The following is a 16,758-nucleotide window of genomic DNA, read 5'->3' as shown; positions in this document are numbered from 1 at the left end:
AGTTAAAATTGCTGGCAATGTTTCATTGTAGCTTCATAAGCTACTCTTAAGAATATAATGAAAAAATAAAAATTCTCCATAAAATATGAAAAGTAGACGGAGAATATTCAAACATCAAATAAATTACAGATCAGAGTAATAACTACTTATACATTTATATCAAGATATGCCAAAAAAGGGAAGGAAAACAAATAAACTTCAGAAATGATTATGACTGATGTCAAGAGAAAGCACAGAGCAATTATAAATGGATTAATAAGGAGTAACACAAATGATTCAGGAAAGGCATTAAATCTAGCTTACTTGCTAAGAATGTATTAAATGACAAAAATACAGCTTCAATATTTCTTTTTAAATATCTTAGAAAATAGGCTAAAAGTTGTGTGAAGTAACTTCTGTGAAGAACAGCAGGAAGAAAAAGGAACATATACACATGGCCCAGCCTAGCCTACCACCCAGCCCCAACACCTGAGGGGAGTGAAGGCATGTAACAGGGGAAGCACCAAAACGCAGGAGAAAAGCTCCCCAGACCAACAACACCTGTTCAACACAAAGATCTAGCAAGATGACTGCTGTACATTATTAGTAGTTTAAAGATATAAAACGACATGGAAGACATTAAGGAAAATACTTCCTGTCCATCATCATCTTTGTTACATGTCTATGTTACATACATGTTACATGTTACATGTTACATGTCTATGTATGCAAGAGCAAGAAGTTCTCAACTTCTTCCTCCTTCCGTTTCAAACACGGAAAAAAATTTAAAGCCCAGACTTTGTCCCAAGTTGTCTTACACAGCACAGCCACCTTTGGCGTAGGACTGCACAGTATTAGTCCTGTAGGGCTTGTCATAACAGATGTTAAGCCATACTGTTCTCTTCAGAGACTGCCCGTGCACTGGCCACATGGAAATCTTTGATTAGCGCTGCGTGGACCGAGCAGCACACACCGGCGTCAGTCCCACAGAGAAGGGGCAGGCCAGCTGCTTCTTTCTCTCTATCTTTCCAAGAGGGTTTCTGAGCAAACGGTTAATATACATTTAACCCACAAGACTAAATAAGAGCACAAAAGCCAGAGAGCAGAACCTGCTAAACCAACTCACCCAAGTGTATAAGGAAGACATCATGTGGAACATACACGCGTGGTTAAACAGAGATGAGGGGAAAGTAAATAGTTAGCCCAGACAAAGGAACAGATAATCCTGTACGTAGGAATTATGTAATTCTTTCAGCTATCATTATCAGCATCACATCAAACAATGTCACAAGTTCTATGTTATAATAAGCACTTCTTTATTCCTGCATCATTAGAAAATGTTAATCTACATCCTGCTAACCATTTTTATTTAAATACCACCAGACGTAAGTTAAAAGTCTTTAGAGCTAGATATAAGTTAAAAGTCTTTTAGTAGCTAGCCGTAAATAAACCCTGAGGCCTGGGAGCACTACTGGGCTGAAGCTTTGCTTCAAGTGGAAACAAAAACTTCTGATCTGGTCTGTGCACAGCCACCTCTCTAATACCAGCTGTCAACCAGTACTCGATTATGTATGTGATGTGACTATTTACATGCTTTTCATATTGTACTCTTATAGGAAGGTCATAGTGATCCTGTGGACATTCTCCTAATCCATTTCTCCAGCACTGCATTTCAAAGGAACAGAATCATTTCAAAACTGGTTTTATTGTGACAGTCCCGTCTTGACCCCAGTCTTTAAATTGGACTCCAGGAAGCTCTTGATCTCAAGAAGATCAACTGGCAGCAGGTTCCATAAGTAAACTGCATTGTATAGAAAAGCATTTCCTTTATCGAGTCTGATGGCCTCATCTTCATTGGATTTTACCTCCTGTAGTGTGACAGTGGATAACAGCAGTTCCTCACCATTGCATAGAACTTACTACATACATACAATATTTCATCACACTCGCATCTTACTCATCTCTTCTCTAGAGATTAGACAGAAGATCTGTGTCAATACTTACAGGTTTCTAAATGTTGGTGGTTTTTTTTGGCTGAGGGGAAGCTGCATGTTTGTCACGCTGTTTCTATGCCCTCTTTAAGGGGGAACTACCAGAACTCAGAGCATTCACACTACTGGCAGCTTTGGAAATATATGCCAAGATCCTTTTTTTCTTCTATAGCAGTAAAATATAGATTTTTCACTCTGCAGTCTGCAGAGTTAGCTTTTTAAGTAGACTAGCTCAACATAAATAGCACTTCTGTCTCCTAAACACTGCAGAAATGGGCTAAACACTGTCCGAAATGGGCTTTTGGACAGAAGACTGCTGCTAAAACAAGAAACCAGCTGTAGAACAACTGAAGGATGCTTATATTCAAGATTTTACATCCTCCAAAATATCCAAAACAAAGAAATCCACAATAACCAGTGATAACTATGCTTTCATGTGACATGAAGACACAGTGACTAAAACCAAGTAAACAAGCTGGACAAAATAGTGGGAGTCATCAGAATATGCTTACTTTGCCAGGAAATGCTGTCTAGGCCAGGTGTCATCTTCATTTTTCACTTCTATTAGAACAATCTGAAAGAGAGTTCAGGTAATAAAAAAAAAAAAACTGAAAATCTGCTATGCATTTTGCAAAATCATTAACAAATCACATTCTCAGTATTTGCTCAACATACGTGACAGGGAAAGAAAATAGCACAAGAGAATCTAAGAAACTGTAAACTCAGAGATAAAGCATTGCTCAAGAAAACTTCTACTACAAACTGCAGAGCACTTTTAGTGTACACTGCCATCCTTTACTGTGAGCATTGGGGAGGAGGAGGGGGGGGAGAATGCCCCTTACCTGCCCATGATACAGGCCCGCATCTTGCACAGTGCTATCCAGCTTGCTGAGCTGCTCAAAAGTGTTACTCATATACCTGTTCCATAACCTAGTTTCCTTCTCAGCTGGGATGTTAAATAGTTTTCTCATTTCTTTCTCAATAGTGGCTGTTCAGGAAGAAAAAACACCAAAATTCCTAAAACATGAGTACTTTTGGGGGAAAAAAAAAAAGCCAGCCTTCTAGCAAGGAAGTGCAGCATCAATTGGTAAAGATCTTTTGAGTAGGAAATGCACCATGGAAGTTACAATTGCTCATGTAACTTCTCCAACATTTAGTCTGAAAGAAAGAAATGCAGTTATTTCAGTCGTGCATTTGCATATCAGGCCCTCCATTCGATAATGTGCAGAACACATTGAGAAGCTTCTGCCCAAAGCTTCAACTTGGGCAGACTTTTGTGGAACAACTTTTGTGGTCAACTTTTGTGGAACAGTCATGATTTGAAAACATGGGCTCAAGAAGTAATTGTTTTCAGTTACCACCAGCAAACTGGAAGAAGCATCTTTACAGACACATATGATAGCTGACATTCAGCATTTTTACAGGTGAAAATACAGGAATGATACACAGAGGCCACACTTCAGGAAGAACAGAAGCATAGGATAAGCCATTAAGAAAAAATCTAAATATTCACATACAAAGAAGGAGTCATATAAGAACCAAAGAGAGAACTGCTTTACGCAAGTGACGTGGATGTTTCTCAAGAACACAGATCAGTAAGCAACGCATTCCTCAAAGCGTTTAACAACAGATCTCTGCACTGCATGCAGTCACTGTGGCTAAAAGAAACTTCAGGGTGTTCCTAGTCCAACCACTCAAAGCTGAGTTAACACTGCATTCAGACCAGGCTGCCTGGGACTTATCCAACCAGGTCTTCCAAGCCAGTAGGGAAGGAGGTTCCCCCTCCCTCTGGGCCCTGTTCAAATGTCCAGCTGTCCTGACAGGGAAAACTTTTTCATTATATTCAACTGCAGTCTCTCACGTTTCAAATGATGACTGCCTGCCGTTTTCTTGCTTTGTGTCTCAGTAAAGAGCCTGACTCCATATCCTCAGTAACCTCCTCACAGGTACTGAGAGGCTGCTAAGAGGTCCCCCAAAGCCTCTCTTCTCCAAGCTAAACCCAGCTCCGTCAGCCTCTTCTCACACGTCACATGCTCCAGCCACAACCATCTTTCTGGTACCCACTAGACTTGTTCTAATTTATCAACACCTTTCTTGCTCTGAAGGGTACAAAACATCTCGATGGAGTATCAGAACGCAGCTTAATGCATCAGAGAGCTACTTACCGACTGTATCCGCTTTGCTGAAGTGGCAGCTGATTACGTTGTCAGGATCACTGCTCTCACACAGCTTCAGTTCAAGAAGATAAACTTCAACTTTACAGTGCTTCACAAACAGACCGTATTCTACTACCTCCAAACAGAAGGAAGATGCGACAGACAAAGCACAAACAAGAAAGTGAGAATCGTAACACTCTGTAAACTACACTTCTTTAAGTGTTTTTAAAAAGTTAAAAAGCTTTTAAAAGTACTTCTTACCTTGAGACCTGTTTTCAGCTAACTGATGCGCTAAGCCATTAAGTCCACAAAATTGACGCACTTATTTCATTTCCTGTCTCTACACTAAGGACAACTCCACCAGTACTATTATTTAACTTTACATATATACACTTATATACATTATATACAAGTGATTTGCTTTTAAGCTTGCTCTTTTATTAATTTAAATACTATACTCACTTCCTCATATTGATGAGGAAAACTACATACAGCACGATCCTGAAGTCTCTTCCAACACTCCATGCAAGAGTAATATTTCATTTACAAAATGAATAAAAGCCAAGTTTTAGTCTATTTAAGACTGTACAGGAAAAACACATGGTTTCCCAAGCGTTAAACTACTAATTCCGTATCGATTTGAAAAGAGACACTGAAAAGTTTTCCCTATTAAAAAAAACAGGGTAATTTTTTTTTTTATTTGCACAGAGCTTTGCAGTTGTAAAGCCTATGAAACTGAGATCATATTTCATTTAACCAGCAGATATAAAAAGTAATGTTTTTCATGTGACATCAGACTAGCTACGATCTACATCCATGATCTATATCTTTCTCATTTTACAGAAGGTGAAAAAAGAAATAAACAACACTTGGTCCGGTTTTGGAAAGAAAGGAAGAATCAAGACTAAGACTTATTGTAAGAATTTGGCAAAACTACGCTTCCCTTTTCTGAGCTTTTATCGGGTAACGTAAGATATGAAAGGCTGTTTTTTAACAGAAAGATCTTCAGTATTTTACTGTTACAACAGGAACAGAAAGTAAAAGTCAGGAAACTAGACTGTTTTAAAAAAAATGCAAAGGAACACATTCACAAGTTCTCAGTTTCTTCTTAGAAGAAATTCTAGTATACGGGACTTCTTGGTCTCCAGGATTCTTGACTTAGAAACAAGTGAGAACTGCACTCAGAAATGGAGGAACTCTTTCCAAGGAAAAGTTTCTGATCAGATTACTGTGTCTATTCATAGAATCACAAAATGGTTTGGGTTGGAAGGAACAAAGACCACACAGTTCCAACCCCCTGCCATGGGCAGGGACACCTCCCTCCAGCCCAGGCTGCCCCCAGCCCCACCCAGCCTGGCCTTGGGCACTGCCGGGGATGGGGCAGCCACAGCTCCTCTGGGCAGCCTGGGCCAGGGCCTCACCGCCCTCAGAGTAAAGAATTTCTTCCTGATGTCTAATCTAAATCCACCCTCTTTTAGTTGAAAGCCATTACCCCTCCTGGTCCTATCACTACACTCCGTGTAGGCCCCCTTTAGATACTGGAAGGACAGATGAAAGTCTCTAATCACCTGCAGATGTCTTTTTAAAAGTCTCTCATCAGCTAGCTTGCTCTCTGTGCAAAGTTTGCCAAAGTAAAATTTGAGTCATCCCATTAGACACTGTTGTTCTCAGAGTGCTGTCCAAGTGCTGAGGAAGCACGCTGGTACAGACATTCAAGCTCGCTGGTCTACGTTTTGTACATCAATACACTCTGCATTGGATCTTTTATGGAAACTGTCCCAAAAACACGGTTTGGAATTCTGAAATGAAATGAACCACAAACAAATCTAATCTTCCTGTACTTGTCATCAGACACACAGCAATGGAAGAAATCCCAATTTGCAAAATTAGGAAGACGCTTGAAAAATAATTACTTTCAAAATCTTACTTTTACAGATACTCTGACGCATAAATTATAGTTGACCTAGTTTTAGGAAAAGGATTAGAGCACTCAAGGGTCACAAGTGCTTTACTTCCAATGCCATATAGAAAACTCTCACCAGATACCAGCCAGGTTACGCTCAGGTGCAGTACTGTGGCTTGCATGCCCCACTGATGTTTCAGTTTTTATTTTCTGTAATCTGTAGAATTTGATATCCCTCAAAATTATTATTCCGCTATATTTTAAGGTGGTTTCTTTTAAACTGCAAAAATCTACTTCAACCAGCAAATTAATGACGTAGCCTGAAACTCTCACAACAATTCAAGACTTTAAAATGCACATATTTTTAACTGGACCATGATAACTCAGCATCACTTGTCTGTAAAACAACACCATCTCTGAGCTCTAGCACTCAATAATTATAGCGTTGAAAACTTGCATCTGATACCCCACGAAAAGGAGATTCATACACTTAAACCTGTCACTCAGTCGTTTCCCCAACAGATTCCAAACTTGCTGCCCAAATTTTTTCAGGAAAAAAAAAAAAATCTAACGATATGCCAGATTTTGTAAAAGTGATCAGTCTGTCAATGAAAGAAAATCTTCCTTACTCATGAAAGCAGCGATCATTTATAGTATTAGTTTTTTCTCTGTATATATTTTTTAATCCAACATTAAGTATTTCTATTTAAAAATACATCTGCATATGGTATAATTCATTTCCACCTGCCTCCTCCTGCTTCTAGGGAGTTTACACTGTTCTACCACAGCAGAGCAAACATGGGGTTACCTGGTAAACCTCGGAAAGGAGGAGTTGAGATCATTTACACTTTTTGAAGAAGTCAGAATTTCCTACTACGTAGAATTTCTGACCCACACGGAATGACAACATGCCAGCATCACTGACCAGCACTGAGTGTGTCTGCAAGAGAGGAATCTTATTTCCTTTTTCCATTCTGGTGCCACCCTTTCCTACACCTTGCTTACCTTCAAGCAGGCCTTACTGTAGCACAACGCTACTTAAACACACGCAATACCAATTTTGCACATTATATCAACACCACTTGCTTGGTGTAGCAACTAGTCTTTATGAACCCCACAAACTGGCACTGCCAGTTACTTAAGCCAGTACAAAAGCCTCAGACTAAAATAAGAACAAAACTCCTTTTACCTGTAAACAACTGTCTGAAAGATTTCAAGAGAACAATTAGTGAATTGGACTTCTCAGGACAGCTTATATACTTATGATTACATTCATGACTACTTGCAGAACAAAAACAAGAGCACGTTACAAGCTTATAGAAAACCACAAGTATGTCTCTTTTCTTCCAATTTTAGAGTACCAAAGTTTCTGAAAACAAGAACCACCTTAAACTCCAGAGAAAGTCCCCAAGCCACCTGTATTAAAAGGAAGTTTATTCCAATGCCTCACTCTGTGCCAAAAACCTGACAAGCTTGACTAAAAACTTGCACTTTTCAGTAAACTCACGTTCTTCAGAAAAGAAAACTACTCCATCCAACTACACCACTCCAATCATTAATGTAAAAAGGTAACTAGAACAAGGTTAATGGCTCTCACCCCACATAACCCATCAACAGCGCGTATTCAGGTGTTTTAACAGTAATGCTGTAGAGTCATGTTTTTCAGACAAGAAAGACTTGACGTTATTCTCTCCAGAGTGGTTGAGCATCCTATCTTAACTCATGTCAAGTAAAATGACCACCACCTAAGCTTTGTAAAGATACAAAAAGCGTGATGAATAGAACACGTCCCACCCATGCTTACTTTTCTCACAATAGGCCGCTGTCCACCTATGCAGCCATACCACGCTACCAATTTATTCCAGGCTTCAGTGGGAACCAGCACGTAGTCTAGCTCGTCGATGAGGTGTTCTTTTAAGCTCTGCGTTTCTGCATCTGAAAGGGAAACGTAAGAAAGCTGGGAGTAAAACAGAATTCTTCTCTCTCAAGAGAGTAAAACAGAATTCTTCCGTCTCAGCAACTGCCGCAATCCTGAGAACCACCCGTGAGCGTGCAGAGGCCCCGGCAGCCTCCTTGCTCAGCAGCGCAGGCCGGCTGCTCCTGCCCGCTCGGCCACCGGCGGAGCGCCCCGACCCGGCCCGGCCCGGCCGGAGCAGCCCCGGGCCCCGCGGCGCCACTCACCGCTGAAGAGCCCCGAGTTGTCCACGGGCCCGGGGAAAAGGCTCGGGTCGCCCACGCCGAACATGTCCCAGCTGTCGAAGCCCACGAACTTCTTCCACTGCTTAAACCAGCAGATGTCCACCAGGTACCTGCAAGGCACGGCGCAGCCCCCTCAGCGGCGGCCCGGCCCGGCCCGGCCTTGCCCTGCCCTGCCCTGCCCGCAGGCCGCGCGGCCCCAGGGGGACGGGAGGGCAGGGGAGGACGCAGGCGGCCCGGCCGCACTCACCAGGCCTCCCCCGGCCGCAGCGCCGTGGCCAGCAGCGCCCGCAGCTCTGCCCGCTGCACCGCCGTGTCCGGCCGCGCCCCGCCACCCTCGGCCGCCGCCATCTTGGTGCGCTCGCCCCGCCGCTGCCGGTCGGCGGCCCGCGTGCGCATGCGCGCTGGGGGGCGGCCGCGACGCTCAGCCCCGCCTCCGCGCGACCTCCGTGAGGGCGGGGCGGGGAAGGGGGGGCCGCCATCTTGTCCGTCTGCTTTGGGGGAGGGGGGACCTCTTTGTGGCTGTGGTAGCCGGGGAGTGCGGGGTGTGTGGCTGTGGCGTTACCGGCCCTGCTGGCAGGGCTGTGTCTGAGGTGTCACAGGCTGTGTGCGGCTTCTCTGTCCGTGCTGTAGTGCCCGGTGGCCCTACAGGGCGCTGGCAGTTGGCAGGGCACGGAGCTCTTGGGCTGGGGTGCAGGTGAGCCTCTGCTGGCTGCCTGGAGGCAGGGAGGGTCCTGACAGGGCTGGGGCAGCAAGCTTAATTTCATATTTCATCGAATTACAGAATATCCCGAGTTGGAAGGGACCCATAAGGATCATCGAGTCCAATGCCTGGCACCACACAGGTCTACCCCAGAATTCAGACCATGTGTCTAAGTGCACAGTCCAAACGCTTCCTGAGCTCTGACAGGCTTGGTGCCGTGACTACGTCCCTGGGGAGCCTGTTCCAGTGTGCGACCACCCTCTCAGTGAAGAACCTCTTCCTGATGTCCAGCCGTATTTAATGAGGGACAGATATCCTCAATGCTGTTTTCACCTGTTGTGCTTGTTTTCTCCTCCAGCTGTCTTTTTGGAGCCCTCTACTCAGGGTGCTGGCTAGCAAAGGGGATTTCACATTGGAAGGGGAAGAAAAGAGAGAACAGATCTGAGTAACGGCCTGCGGAGCTCTCAGGAGCTGTGAAAGTGTCTCTGGAAACAACCTCTTGGGAAGAGATTTGGGCATTTGTCGTTATTGTAGCGTGTCCCAGTGGGGAAGCTTTGTGTTTATGGAGCATGGGCTTGAGCAGTGGGAAAAGCGGGGAGGATTCAGGTGATGATTCAGAAACTTAAAAACCTGCCTTAAAATGAAATGCCAAGGAAATCCCTTCTCCTCGCAGAGAAGGCAGCAGGGCCGATGTGAATATCTGCACGGAGGAGTGTGCTCCTGGCATGGTGCCTCCCGCAGCACAGTGGTGTGGGCAGCTCTGCAGGTGGGCTCTGCCTCTCCTCAGCCAGGTCTGGCTGTGCTGCACCCAACCGGGGGGAAGCTGTTGGTTTTGTGACAGCTGTGAAAGCCTGTTCAGTTAATATTGAAGAAGATGAGAATTTCCTCCTTCCAGCAAGAGCAGATTTCTGTTACTTCTGTTTTTCTCAAAGGGCAGTGCCCCTTTGGTTTTTCAGGAACCCAATACACCCTGTTAGGACAAGGCTGGGTGTGTTTTTAGAATGAGTCAGCTATTCTGAGGTAATGCTTACATGGCTGACCTCACTCTGCTAATGAATTACCTACTCCTAATACAAAGCGTGGTAAAGAAAACAGTCTCATTCATAGCTTTCTGATTCAGAACTGGAAATGACATTATTGCAGTTTCACAGTAGATATGGGGGCTATGTCTTCTTTTGTCTCTTTTGAGTGCTTTCTTTTCATCCATTTAGCTTCCTGTCCTTACTTGTCTCCAGCTGAAAGCTAAACGGCTGTTCAACTGCCAGAGAGGTACCAACAGGAACAAAAACTGTTCTTTTCAAGCACCACCCAGTTTGAGCTCAGCATTTCCTACCTGCCTTGCTATGGCAGTGATCACAATCAGTCTGTCTTAAAGTTCCTGTATGCTCATCCGGAGGAGAAAGGAATTATAAATAGCTGGGAACTTTTAACAGGCAGGGAAAGGTCTTATGCTCCACTTGATGGCATTTCTGTTGTATAAACACTTCAGACCACCACAGTTCCTCAATCATGGTTTCAGCACATGCCTTCGGGCTCGGTGTGCAGAGCATTAGGAAACCCAGGAGAGGGAGATAGGAGCAGGAAGGGAAAATTTTCTTTGCAGCTAGTTAACACTTCTGACAGGTTCATAACCAAACTTGTTAAAAGGTTTAAAGAAGTTGATGGCAGCTATCAACAGCTTAGAAAGGGGGCGAGGGGGATCATGAGGTGTGTGGGGAGGAGGGCAAAACATTCTCTAGAAAGGTGGGAAGGATGGGACTGATAAGTAGAGGAATGAAAAACCTGGGTGAATGCTAACAGAGGAAGTAGCTGTTTGCAGATAAGTGTTGGAGTAGAAAGGTGTAGGAGTGTAGATATGAGACAGATATGGAAAGGGCAATGTCTTCAGGCCACGGGAAGTACGCTACAGTGGTATTTATTCTAAGGTGTCCTACTGAGTCAGTCTGTTTCTCTCTTAAATTACAGAAATAGAACTGGACTGAGAGCTCCCTTTTGGCAGGGCTGCCCTGGGACCAGCAGCAGGTGTTACAGTCTGCTCTGCTGTGAGGCTCAGCAAGGGCCGCAGGCTGGTACGGAGATGGCAGAGCACATGAGGTGTCCCTGCAAACGCTCCTGTTCAAACGTCTTCAATCTGGTGAGCCAAGATGAAGGAAATGCCACAGTTCATGTTGAATACGATTTTAAAATACAGCGCACTGAGTAGCAGTTCCTGCTGCCTGTAAGCTGCTGTACTCTCAGCGTATTTCAACATCCTGTGTTAATTAGGGAAGTAGATTTACTGCAAAATTAATACACCAAATCAAGCAGCTTCAGCCCCAAAGCTGAAATAGTTACTGAAAACATCCTGTTTTTCCACAAAGCTGTACTGGAAGTTAAGAAATAGCCCAGTGAGGATTGTGCAATCTGAGTTCAAATCTTGATTACTCACAGGCAGAAGTAAGCAGGGTGGAGCTGGCTGTAGGTTTTGCTGTAATGCGTCAAGCCCAGCACTAGTCAACCCAGCAAGGGCCTTGAATGTACTTGCACTAACAAAGCAGGCAGTAAATTAAGGAGGTAAGAAGCTATGGACAGGAGAATAATTAAAAAAAAAAAAAAGCCAAAGTTTAATTATTTAAACAGTGTGTAAATGATAAAGCTTAAAAGTGTTGTGCCTTCCCTTCAAAAGCTTGAGTTTCTAGTTTGGATTTGTACCTCTCAGTTCAGCACCAGGTTTATACCCAGTGCTACAAGGCCTTGTGAGGAGTAACTTGTACTGAAAACGGGCTCACAGAGATGTTTAAGGAGTGAAAATTTACCTGCAGAAGGACCTGTGCGACTGCCCAATACGATGGCAGATAGAATTTGGCACAGGTTCATAGTTTCCAGGAGAAAACCAATGCTAATTTCAGCCATTCAGCAGCATGTTGTAAATCCTGCATCACTGCTCAGGAACAACACATCAGGATTGTCACAACTATGTGAAATATGTCAGCTTGGTGCCCATCAGGAGTCAAAAACATGTCAGGAAAGGAATAAAAACAAGAAGAAAACATTGCCTGAACCCTGGCTCTCCCATACGTTGCATGTTGCATTCAATTCTTTGCCCAAAGGTCAGCAATGACAATCTGAGGTAAAACAGTTTCTACAGGAGAAGCAGTCTGATATTCTCCACTGGAAATGAAAGAACCAGTCCTCTGTGTAATTCCCAGCATTGCAACGTGATGTGGGCCGAATGCCGGACTGGGCAAATGTGCAGAAAGCCCAACACGTGTTGGACTACCTCCAACACAAAATGTGACAGCCACAGGAGATAGCTGGGCTGAAAGGAGGCAGAGGTGCTGTGGATGCTGCTGTGGTTCTGACTGTCCCCAGGGCTTCTGCTAGTGCAGGACAAATAATAAGACAGGCCTTGGGCAAAGGCTGCTCCTCCCCGTGACCCTTGCCAGTGTGGGCACAGCAAGCAGTACAAACTGCTCGGTTGCTCATCTGCCTGAACATTTATTAACCTGTCACGGACTGTTACTGGTATCCGTGCTGAGGGTCAGCCAATCTAAATTCATTCTTTGGCCGTCTGCCTCCACGCCTCTCCTAAGCAAGCCTCAAGGTCCACTAAGCTGTTTTGCAAGGTATCTGTTCCGTGCCAGGCTCCTGTTCTGCCACCCTTGTTTTGCACAGGGTGAGATACGACACTGATTCAGAGTTTGCAAAAATCGCAAACTGTTTCCCCATCCTGCTGGGCTGTGTTTTTGTTCAAATTGTGCCTGCATGGTTTGAGTCAGGCCTGCAAGCACCAACAGGACCTGACAAGTGTGTAACGCAGCAGCCATGTTTTGCCCAACTCACCCAGATTTACCAAGCAGTAGCCTTAAAGAAAGCACTTTTTGTTTGTTTGTTTTTATTCAGAGAATCACAGTAAGCCACTGAGACTCACAGGCTGCTTTCCCTAGCATACTTTTCCAAACATTCACATGCAACTTTTAAAACATCAAGTACACTTCAAGGATTTGGAAGATGCACCATCACAAGCAAAACTTGCAAGGACATTGGAATTTCTGTCAGGGTAACAGCCCCTTCCTAGCAAAGCAGGCACGAGCTGAGGGAGCTGAACAGGCAGCAGGGCCGGCAGGGCAGCAGATCCTGAAGAGCTCGGCTTTATTCAAGAGCATCCTTCGGGACTTTCTGAAGCAGCAGCTCGATGTCATCCTGGATCTTGATGGTTTCGAAGTGCCGGCTGTAGCGCTTGAAGGGCACGCCGTCGGGAGCGATGAGGAACTTCTCGAAGTTCCAGGAGATGTCGTTGCGGCGCACGGGGGACCAGATGATGTACTGCGGGTTGGTCATCAGCGCGGAGGGGTCGTCGTGCGGGAAGGGCAGTGCCTCCTTCAGGAAGGTGAAGAGTGGGTGCGCGTCCTTCCCGTTCACCTCGCACTTCTCGAACATGGTGAAGTTGGGCTTGTACCCCTTGCCCGGACGCACGTGCTCCAGCGAGAGCAGGATCTCCTCGTTGGTGGCATTCTCCTAAGGAGACGGAGCCCCCCCCGCACCCGCAGCGTCAGGCTCCATCCAGGCCCCGCGGCCCCAGCTCCCCGACCCCCCGCCCCGCTCCCGGCCCCCCCCCCCCCGGTACCTGGTGCCCGAACTGGTTGCAGGGGAAGCCGAGGACGAGCAGCCCGCGGGGCCCGAAGCGCCGCTGCAGCTCGCTGAGCTGCAGGAAGTCGCGGGTGGTGGTGCCTCAGAGCGACGCCACGTTCACCACCAGCAGCACCTTGCCCCGCAGCGAGCCGAGCCACAGCGGCTCCGCCGCGCCCAGCGGCCGCGCCGAGATCCCCTCCAGCCCCTCGGCCGCCATGGCTCCTCACTGACCGACAGCCCGACCGCCGGCCCCCCGCCCCGACCGCCGACCCCGCGGCCCGCCCCGCCCCGCCCCCCCGCCCCGCCAGGCGGCCCCGGCCCTCCCGGAGCGCGGCGGGGCGTGGCCCGGGGCCTCGTGGCGGCCGGAGGCCGGCGGGGCGCTGCGGAGCCCCCCCCGGGCAGCCCTGCCGCGGAGCTGCCGCCTTCGGGGCACCGAGCTGCCGGGCGGAGGCCGAGAGGGCCCCCGGGTCCAGGCCTCGGGCCCCTTTTGCAATTTTTGTGCGTCTTTAAGGCGAGCGATTCCTCCGCTCGCTTCAGCGGCTGCTTTTTCTCATCCCTGTCTTTTCCATGTGTTTTCTCGGCCTGGTTTAGGCAGATGTGAACCACGCGGCAGCAGCTGTGCTTTTCAAGGATTTGTGCTGGTCCTGGGTGGGCTCCGTGGCCGTGGCCTGTACCCCCTGCAAGCTGTGTGGCCCGACTGCTCCTCTGTGGGTGTTAGTGCTGAAATCTTGCCCTCACGCAGATTAATGTTTATGTTGTAGGTCCTTGTTCCACGTAACGGGTTCAAACGTGGTGTCAGGGAACAGAGAGGGTGGGCCCGGTGGCTCGGTCCCTGTGATGAGCTGCCCCTGGAGTCCCTGAGATGGATTACCAGGGACCACGGGGCAGCACAGCTCGGCAAGGACCAGAAGCAGGGATGTTGGCTTCCACAGCGCTCCCGAGGGAAAGATGGGAACCCCTGCCCAGGATGGGCATCTCCCTCCCATGGTCGGCTCCGGTCGGTGCTCCCATCCTGAGCTCTTCATTCACAGGAGCTTCAAGGGCAGACGGCTGCTTATCAGCATGGCCCTGAGCCAGGGCAGCCTGGGCCCTGAGCACCGGGGAGCTCGCTATTTTCTCACTGCCTTTCATGCCGGGTTATTAAGGACTCATCCCAAAATGCCAGCTGTCACTAGCTGCCACCACATGACGTTGCATCTCTGATCCAGGTTCCCAGGTTCCTCAGGGTTTTGCTTTCGGTTACTCTTGGCATCTGCCCCAGTGGCTGGGAACTGAAGTAGTTCCCGGCTGCAGGGAATTTTAGGGACTTGCATGATTATCCTGCACCTTCAGGGACATGTGGTCTTTGCAGTGTGCTGCAGCACTGATAGCAGAAGCCGTGACAACTGTTCTGAGATCAGGAAGTCCTGAGATCAGATCAGCCAGAAAACGTCTGATGGGGTGAGCAGAGACACATCACCCATGTTTTTGAGCAAATTGACAGTTACAGCCTACGCAAGATTCATTGTCCTCCTCTTGGACACAGCAAGCCACCGTGGCTTGAAGAAGAGGAATTTCTCTTCAGGGTTTGTTGCTTGCTCAGACTGGCACCTTCACTCCTTAGTCTGGACTTGGGGATTTCATCTGGAGTAGGGACATTATTTCTGGGGCCCTGTTTTTCTAAAGGGCTTTCCCTTCCTTCATGGGCATATTTTAAGGAAACTAACTGGTAATTTGAACTTCCTTTTTGGCCCTGAGCTAAGCCCTGTGCCTAGGCACATGCTGTGGAGCCAGCTGAACTTGGATCCAGAGAAGTGACAGGAGCTCTTTGGGGACAGGATGGGCTCCAGGGACCCCTTTTGAGATGTCTGACACATTATAACTCTCCTACCAAGTCAGAAAGCAGATTAGTGCTGTTTAACAGCAACAACATTGAGTAATCACATAGGCCACGAAAAACCTTCCTGCCTCCTACTTCTGCCTTCGCCTTGCTCTTGGTACGGGACTCCCTCCCCATGCCAGGAGCTCCTCGCTCAGGCAGGGGCTGGCACTTCACCCTCAGCTTTTCCCCCATGGCTACGCTGCCCCTTTCAGACTTTCTTGCCTGGCTCGGAGCAGCAAGCTTTCCTTCCCTAATTCTGTTTTGGCCATCCATGTCCTCGGTTCACCTGGAGCAAAGGCAGCTGACAGAGGTGACAGATTTGATTTGAACCCGAAGGCCAGGATACCAGCCCTCAAAAGCAGGAAGGTTGAGGGCTGATAAATTCACACCCTGCAGCCGTGAGCACGTTTCTGCTCCAATGCCAGTGGTCCAGGGCACAAGGAAAGGAGCGAGAAGTTCAGGCCATGAATGGGAGGCACCGACTGACCAACACATCTCAACTCGGAGAAAGGCAGACAAGGCCTGGCAACCTAAGAGCAGCTGGCAGACAAGACAGAAGCGAGATGAGGGGACAGTTCTGGAGGCGGGAGCTTAGATTAAGATCAGGATAACAAATTAATCACTTCTGGGTGGAAGTGCATCAGCAGATGCATAACTCATGAGCTGAAGGGCATGCAGATCTTACTCAAAATCCCTGCAGCTAAAGAGCTGCTTCGTAACTGTGACCACTGTGTACTGCAACCCATCGACTCTGCAAGACTGGAAAAAAAAACATTTTTTTCTCAACTGACTTTAAAAACAAAACAAACAAAAAACAATTACAACAACAACAACAAATAAAAAGAAACACCCCCAAAAAAGGAACTGCACAGGAATGAGTAAGCTTAACAGCAGAGAATGAAATCCCCGCAGGCGACCCAGCGGCTGGGGACTTCCTGCTTTGTTCAGCTGCGCAACCCCAGAGCAGGCGAGGAAGGGGCACCACGGGAGGAAGAGGGGAAGGGTGGGGCAGGTGCCACCGCTGGGGTGTCCGTGCCTGCAGAGGGACAAGGACCGCAGACACGGGGCACTCCCAAGACCTCAGGTTAGGTCCACTTTTTTGCTGCAGGAAAACGAATCAGGAACATTGTCCAAAATAGTGTTATCATGGTTTCCCCCCCGCCTTCCCCCAGCAGTCCCCGCACTGTTGCAGCGTATAAATGGCAGGTTACAGGGCACACGCAGTGCCACGCACATCACACGCCTGCCACAGCGCAGCACTTGGGCTCTGAGTGCAGATCAGCACTCGGCGTACCATCACCTGCCTCTACAGCAACAGCTGCCTTCGTGTCCCTTGTTCCTACATGACCCCCCCTCCC

General features: G+C 47.4%; 2 protein-coding genes across 5 annotated transcripts in view; both read right to left on the bottom strand.

Annotated features, from left to right (window-relative positions):
- Positions 1-8,639, bottom strand: part of USP4 (ubiquitin specific peptidase 4) — a 46,391-nt gene extending 37,752 nt beyond the window's left edge. For 3 of the 4 annotated variants that reach the window (XR_010833948.1, XM_048053797.2, XM_067003243.1), the window contains exons 1-6: positions 8,476-8,639; positions 8,211-8,338; positions 7,834-7,964; positions 4,136-4,262; positions 2,813-2,958; positions 2,483-2,544 (exon numbers count right to left, since the gene is read on the bottom strand). Coding sequence is in view for 3 of the 4 variants with exons in the window: in XM_048053797.2 (XP_047909754.2) it covers positions 2,483-2,544; positions 2,813-2,958; positions 4,136-4,262; positions 7,834-7,964; positions 8,211-8,338; positions 8,476-8,624 (743 nt within the window). In the remaining variant the exon portion in view is untranslated. Of the gene's footprint in view, positions 1-1,665; positions 1,848-2,482; positions 2,545-2,812; positions 2,959-4,135; positions 4,263-7,833; positions 7,965-8,210; positions 8,339-8,475 lie in introns of those variants that run through there. The other variant, XM_048053796.2, reaches the window with a different exon arrangement.
- A 4,156-nt stretch (positions 8,640-12,795) lies between these two features.
- On the bottom strand, positions 12,796-13,805 carry GPX1 (glutathione peroxidase 1). Its single transcript, XM_067003245.1, has 2 exons — positions 13,535-13,805; positions 12,796-13,425 (listed from the first exon to the last, which is right to left on the bottom strand). The coding sequence occupies exons 1-2, from the start codon at positions 13,754-13,756 to the stop codon at positions 13,060-13,062; spliced, it is 588 nt and encodes a 195-aa protein (XP_066859346.1). The 5' UTR covers positions 13,757-13,805; the 3' UTR covers positions 12,796-13,059.
- Between the last annotated feature and the right edge of the window lie 2,953 nt (positions 13,806-16,758).

This window comes from Anser cygnoides, chromosome 10 (assembly GCF_040182565.1).
Source record: "Anser cygnoides isolate HZ-2024a breed goose chromosome 10, Taihu_goose_T2T_genome, whole genome shotgun sequence".
NCBI lineage: Eukaryota > Metazoa > Chordata > Aves > Anseriformes > Anatidae > Anser > Anser cygnoides.
Note: the sequence above shows the minus strand (reverse complement) of the source record. Positions and strands in the feature narration are given on the sequence as shown.